This window comes from Aplidium turbinatum, chromosome 1 (genome assembly GCF_918807975.1).
Source record: "Aplidium turbinatum chromosome 1, kaAplTurb1.1, whole genome shotgun sequence".
Taxonomy (NCBI): domain Eukaryota; kingdom Metazoa; phylum Chordata; class Ascidiacea; order Aplousobranchia; family Polyclinidae; genus Aplidium; species Aplidium turbinatum.
Window position 1 is genome coordinate 36,235,963 of NC_137472.1, and position 7,352 is coordinate 36,243,314.

Sequence of the window (7,352 nt, forward strand, 5' to 3'; positions counted from 1 at the left end):
CTATGATTAAAACGAACAAGTCTTGAAGTGTGCCGATAATCTACAACAATTCATAAACACAAAAAATTTACTTTCACCTGCCACCGACCTCACGCTTGCTTGCAATAACAAGAAACGCCTTCATAAACCGTAGTAAACAAGCGATTCTCAACCCTCAGACTCAGCGTAACTCAAACGTCAAACTATTCAATTGCGACCTTAACAAATTTGGTATCGTTGGAAAGCTTAATTCCTCTAGTTTAGGATTATCACTCTCCTCCAACCAGGGACCTTTGGCAAAAAAAGTTGTGGCCGTTTTTTAAGCAACACCTTGCGCCGCTAGTGGCGCAGCTAATCTAGCTATGTTTTCAGCAGAAACAGCAAGCCGAGTAAAATTCTGGCAGTCGAAGTTGCTCCGGTGACCACTGACCAGCTTATTAGCCATGTAGTGGTATCCATCTTGAACTCTGAGCGTTGCGCAAAAAGAAAAAAAAATAGCCATGAGGTTTGTAAGTAACTAGGCAGTACGGTACTGAGTAGGTTTGGTACAGCAAAGATTCTTGATCTACCACTCTGCACTGGCTGCAGTACTAGCCTAAATATCACAGAACTGAGTACCGTACCAGGCAAGCCTACAGTAGTTTAATTTGTTTTGGGAACTATTTGCAAGAACATCATCATCGGTACCGTAAGTTGTGTCAGGTTATTCATTTAATTTGGTTTGCAACAGAAGTCAAAACGTTAGATACGGTACCGGGCAGCAGGCGATACACAGGTACACTAGGCCTATAATTGTGTACAGTACGGTATGCCGGGCTATGATGAAAGTTAAAGGAAACAGGTCTAAATGTTCTTTACATGCAACATGTCTTATCATCTCTAGCTTATGTTAAATTTTTGAGTTTCCTGTTGTTCTTTTAGTTGAGTTCTCTTTCATTTAACATCTTGGATTTTAAATGGCATTGCATGCAGGTGTGAAGTATTTGTACCAATGAATGCGGTATGGTAGTAGTAGTAGGCCACTGTTACCAGTGCACTGGTGCACAAACTGACAAAGGAAGGGTGTTTATTGAGACCTGGTAGCTTCTAGTGATATCCATGCAATAACATATTCAGATATAGATTAAGTTTGAAAGAGCAAATGTTCTGTGTGGCCATTTTTTTCCCAGGTCTGATGTTAGTTTTCTCTCTTTACAGCTTTAAAGATTTTTATGAAATACCGGTAATGATTTCTAAGTTGTATAGCTTAGTTTATTAAACAGTTTGAATTGATAGACTAGTTTTCAGATGTTATGGAGATAATTGAATAATGGAAAATCAGAATCAGAATCATTGAATAATGGAAAATCAGAATCAACAACAATCAAGCTTTTGTACGCGCTGCACAAGACCTTCTGGCAGCCTCTGGTGGAAGCCCTAGCAAACAGTGGTGCCATGCGGCATGGTGTGAACAATGGTTAAGCAGCACGTACCCACTTCGCCAAGTATTCAGATCCCCGTCCGAAAACCAGCTGGGACATGGCCTCTCTAGACTTGCCTCATCAAGGCATAACCGTTTTCTCACTGGTGTTGGACGCTATGGTGCAGACATGTTGCGCTGGGGCTTGGCAGAGAGTGCTGCTTGTGAGTGTGGCGAAATGCAGACGGCAGCCCACATTATCAAGGATTGCCGGCTATATAGACCACCCCATGGTATGGAAGGCTTAATTTCCATCGATGACGACACCAGGCAGTGGCTAACCAACGGATGCCCTGACATATAGCGACAATACGAGAGAAGAAGAAGAATCAAGCTTTTTATAATGAAAGTTTATGCATCAAATGCCAATCTCATAATTTATCGAAGCTACAAGAAGTGAAACGAGGTGGACTGAAGACATTAATCAGCTATGCACAAAACATTGGTGACAGTCATCTTTATCAATATCTAACAGAAAAAGAAGAGAGCGAAAGTAGTTGTAAGGTGCATGAGGTGTGTCAAAAATTACTTGCTGTTTGCTCATGCTTGGAGTGGATGTGATACAACTTCTGCAATATATCAACAAGGTACCAATATAATTAATCAGCTTTGGTAGCAGTACATTTTAATCTTGCTTTCAGTGTTTTATATATAGTATTTGTTACAGTGTTTTATATATTCCTGAACTGCTTACCATGCTTGTCTGAAAGTACATTTTTACCATTTTCTGATCAGCTTTTAAAAGATATGCAAGAATTCAGATGGCAGTCATTACCAAATCCACTCAATATTATTCTAATATTGTAATACTTTTATTTGGAATGCCAATGTATGGAGTGTATGCACACATTATTTGGTGACAATGATTAATTATGTCATCTGTCTTGTTGCTTAGGAAAGCTAAAGATTTTCAATTACCTGAAGAAGGAAGAATTTCAACAATCTGCTGATGTATTTGGGAGATTAGATTCTACACGTGAGCAAATAGCTGATGCTGGAAGAGATTTGTTATTGAAAAGGTTAGTTACTGGGACTGTATTGGTGCACAGTTAATTAAATAAGAAGAAATGAAAATGTTGCTGAGTAGCCTACCAGTCTGAATGAGATTCACCGATAGTAATACTATATTTTGTTGATCCATCAAGCTTTAGTGCAAAACCTGCCGATTCACTTGGCCAACTACGGTACGTCAAGTACAATTAGTACATGCAGATGGTTGCAACAGCTTCCACTGTTCATCCTGATAGATTGCCACCCACCGAAGCTGCAATTCGTTTTCATTCCTTCAGAGTACATTTGCAGGTGAAATAATAGTGCGTAGCCTAATGGTATTGTAACACAATATTACATAATTGTAACACATTGTAACACAATCATTTAGTATAAAAGCGTCTTTGCTCTATAGATTATACCACTTGAAGATATTTTTCAAGAATTGTTTATTGTCGGTAACTTCAAAATATTACAGCAAATTGCGCTATTAAACTGCTGTAAGGAAAAGATGCAAGTTATAGCAAAACAACTTGCGTTATAATATGACTAGCATAAACATGTGGTGTACAACAAATCAAAAATTTTATGGCAGCAAGATTTGATTTATCTAAGTTGATATAAAACTGTTGCTTCAGGTATGTCAGTGGAAGCATCTTGACACTGAAATCTTGGATCTCGCACAATGGGGATGGAAAGCTGACGCAGCAGGTGCAGTTATGCCAATAAAGGCCAATTTAGATCCGCCACCAGAATGGCTATTGAACGTTGTACGATGCAAATGCAAAGAAGGAACAAAAAATCAATGTGGTACAATGTCTTGCAGCTGCAGAAAACATGGCTTAAAGTGCGTAACAGCATGTGGAGAGTGTCGTGGGGAAACTTGTTGCAATCTCAGTTGTGTACAAGAAGACTGCCCTGAGGATTGCGACATTTTGATCATGTTTCAATAAATGATCTGTTCTGCCAACAAATTAAAATCAAAATTTTACAAGTGCTCCAGTGATATTAAAAATCTTCTATTCCGTTCATATTGTACTCCAATGTATGCATGTCATCTGTGGGAAAATTATCATCAACGTAACATTAATCGCCTGCGAGTTGCCTTCAATAATGCATTTAGAATTACAGTAGAACTCGGTTAATCCGGATCTTCGCCTAATCCGGATGAAACTGGAAGTACAAATGAGTCAGGTTTGATAGAACCGTCATCGGTTAATCCGGATCTTCGCCTAATCCGGATGGAATCGCCGGTCAAATCGAATCCGGATTAACCGAGTTCTACTGATATACACAATTTGCCTAAACATTATAGCGTACGTGAACATCAAGTCTTGTGCAACATTATAACATTTGATGCATTACTTCGGAAATATGTTTTTTCTTTTGTTGGAAGATGCGAAGTATCGTCTAACTCTATTGTTGCCTCCCTGATGAGGTCCGATTGCCATCGTATATCAAATTATCGTTTTCATTATAATAATTCTATGTATGCTGATATCTAGTTTTGATGGCTGCCATGTCATCTGATTGTTTTTATCGTTCTGAATACTTTCAGTTCTTCTAACTTGCAACACTACCGTACCATTGTCTGTAAACTTGTAACATTAGATAGCCTATTTAGTGAGATTTTGTGCATTTGCAGTTTGTGTATTATTTCTTTGTTTTGTATATTGACAGCTTTGTCTGATGCAAATAAATATTATTTTTGTGTAGCCTATTGCCCAAATTTGGGCTACCCGAAAGATTCCACTGGATAGTTTAGCTGTACTCCTCAGACATGGCATATCCACTAGCAGTGTGAGTCGAATTTTCACCGTCGACAAGAACAATAGTTACACGCCTTGGGCAGTGGCCGAGTGGTTAGCGCGTTGGGCTCGCAGTCGAGAGCCTGCATGTTCGACTCCAGCCACCCGCACTTGCTGTTGTTTCTCTGGGCAAGAAACTTTACGATAATTGCCTCTACCCAGTGATCGATTTCGAGTAGTACCAAATTTAAGTCATGAGTAGAGTAGACAACCGGAAACAGACCTTGCAGTCGGCTGCAGCGTGGGTCAAGTGTACGTCGGAAGGCGTACACCGATGCATAGCGCTCAAGTCCGCTTTCCCGCAATGCAGGATAAAGATAATAAAACAAAAACACTCCACGGCATAATTATTGAAGTAAAGTTTTAAAAATTTTCGCATTTTTTGTATAATGCCCATAATATACTCTCGCCACTTGTAGCGTTTAGTTTCGTCATTAAACCGGACCTGGGGTCAAAATGCCCCCTTGAATCATTATGTGAAGCTCCTTTATGTCTAAAAACGATTTTTTAGAACAAATGTGTTGGATCTGCAATTATCAATGGGCTGAGAGTAATAGGTAAGCAATTTTAATTTGATGACGTCAGAGTGACGTCATTTAAATGTAAATAATATTTTATCAAATGTGAGTTGTCTCTTTCTTATACACATAGAGAAAAAAGTTAAAAATGAGCCTAAAAACTTGTGCAAAAGGAAAAATACAGTTTCGCCACTAGCGGCGCAAGGTGCTGCTTCAAAAACGGCCATAACTTTTTTTGCCAAGGGTCTCTGATTGGAGGAGAGTGAAAATCTTAATCTAGATGAGTTAAGCTTTCCAACGATACCTAATTTGTTAAGGTCGCAATTTATTCCAGGTCAATACGTTTTACGCTCAGACTATAAAGGCATGCCTGAAGGTGGACATGAAGATTGGCTTCCTTGCCTTCCCTTCCACTTAATCTAAATCTTCAACCACCTGGCGTAAGCCTGGATACGACGACGATTTACCTATGCGACATAGCCAACGCTCAATCAAATATTTTAATCCCACTAATACAGTGCCTTATATTGTAATTCTTATCTCAACAACTCAGCTTTCTGCCATTGCTTTAATGATGGTGTTCACAAAGAAAACAGAAAAATTTATCTGAAATTATCAGTAAATTACGATAATTATGTTATTGTTCTTGAACAAACACGACTAATTTGACAAGCTTGATGAATTTCACAGTATGCACAATTTTACTACCAATAACGCTTAAGATTACTGATAAATTTTCAAGCATTTTGCGTTTTTTGGAATTTTTTCAATTATTGCTGACTTTGCTGTAAACAGCCTTTGAAGCAGAAAGCAAAATACAAAGTTTGGAATTTTTTATGGTATTTTCATTTGATTTAATTATTTTGCCTACTGCACGTCAGCGGCAGTGTAACTCAATTGATAAAAGCATCCAACTGGTATCTGAACAGTAGCGTATTTAGGGGGGAGGATAAGGGGTGATGGCCTCCCCTAATGATCAGGTAAAAAAAATCATAAATTTTGCAAAAAAAAGTTGTAGCACAAGACATAATTGCTTGGGTGATTCATCCTGCGCAACTGTGTCACAAGACCTAAGGGGCGATAATAGGCTTTTTCACAAACTTTTTGGCAAGACTTGCTCAGTTTTTGGCGAAGAAATCCGAATGCCGCGGAGAGCACCTAGACAGCAACATTGACCTAACATTCCAGCTGAAACCGCGGAGATCTATTTCAAACAAACAGTTTTTCTTCCTTTTCTTGACAATTGCATGGCACAAATTCACGAGAGATCCAATGAGCACTGCTCGCTAGCTTTTAAAGTCAGCACATGATATATCTGCCTTCATTGATTCATGAAGATGAGAACTGCCCGATCGACGAGATTTTCGACTTCTACCATGCCTACCATCAAATGCTGGATGTTGAACCAAGCAATTGCTTTGCAGCTACTGTACTATTAAATTACTAAGAGCGAATTGGCTTGCAGTTTCTGTGGATAAAATACATTCGACTTTTGTGGATGCGTGTCAAGCTGTTGAATAACTCGGCAATTATCCATAAATTACTTCGAATCTTTGCTACGCTTCCAGTTACAACTGCCTCCAATGAGCGATGTTTCAGTTCACTAAAGTAGCCTACCTGCAAAATTATTACCGCACGACCATGACCGAGCCACGTTTGGATGGTCTAGCTCAGATGTATTTAAACAAGGATATTATACTCGAGTATGATGCAGTCATTGATATATTTGCCAAGCGCACCCATCGCATTAAACTGTAAATTGTCATTGCGAATCGCCGAGAATGTTCAAAAAGTAGGCTATTCGAGGTCGGAAGGACTAACTTATTGTTTATGTTCTGAAGTGTTTGATATCTTTTGTTGGTTCATTGATTGGAACAGTAACTTACTTCTACGGATTCGCTCTTGATTTTGGACCCCCTCCCCTCCTATCTGACGGCTTCAACTAACCCTCTCCCCCCATTCTGACGCATCATATGACATTTTGGTATAGCATACTCCCCCTATTTAAAGGATCAAACAAGTCTAATTTTTACCCAAGTAGAAAAAATTTGAAACAATTAACAACCATTTTCACCAAATTTGAGTTTTCCATGTACTACCGTTGAGACTACCCCTATTGGCCTCCAGCCGCTGAGTCAGCCGCTATGCGGCTGACTGACACAATGTCTTGGCCCCTCCCTAACAAACTTTCTAAATACGCCACTGTATCTGAAGGTATAATTATAAGCACGGCGGTTACCTCAGTGGTTTGATTCTGGATCAAGAGGTTGAAGATTCGATACCTACTGCCGCTGTTGCGATTCTATTCATGCATAACTTACAAAAAATTTTGTCCCTTTACAGTACATTATGTTCGATTTTTCGTCATGTTGATAAAAACAGTTCGTGCTGCATGGGATGGGGCAGCGCTAATCAACAAAAAAAAAATTATCGTTATCGGACATTATCGGCGATAATTTATCGTTTATCGTTATCGCTTAACTTTTTTTTGATTTATCGTTTATCGTTATCGCTTTAGGCATTTTTCGTTTATCGATTATCGTTATCGCTTAACTGAAAAATGAGTTATCGCGCCCAACACTGTCTATGGTGAGTGTT

General features: G+C 39.0%; 1 protein-coding gene across 4 annotated transcripts; it reads left to right on the forward strand.

The window, feature by feature from the left end:
• Window positions 1-1,617: 1,617 nt before the first annotated feature.
• On the forward strand, window positions 1,618-4,069 carry LOC145779723 (uncharacterized). 4 transcript variants are annotated; one of them, XM_082591362.1, is made up of 4 exons: window positions 1,618-2,025; window positions 2,334-2,457; window positions 2,584-2,740; window positions 3,067-4,069. In XM_082591362.1, exons 3-4 carry the CDS (start codon window positions 2,645-2,647, stop codon window positions 3,379-3,381), a joined length of 411 nt encoding a protein of 136 aa, XP_082447488.1. In that variant the 5' UTR covers window positions 1,618-2,025; window positions 2,334-2,457; window positions 2,584-2,644; the 3' UTR covers window positions 3,382-4,069. The 4 variants fall into 3 exon arrangements, 3 of the variants coding, with proteins under 3 accessions (XP_082447488.1, XP_082447500.1, XP_082447494.1); XM_082591374.1 differs by lacking the exon at window positions 2,584-2,740; XM_082591368.1 differs by lacking the exons at window positions 1,618-2,025; window positions 2,334-2,457 and having other exon boundaries at window positions 2,564-2,740.
• Window positions 4,070-7,352: the final 3,283 nt, after the last annotated feature.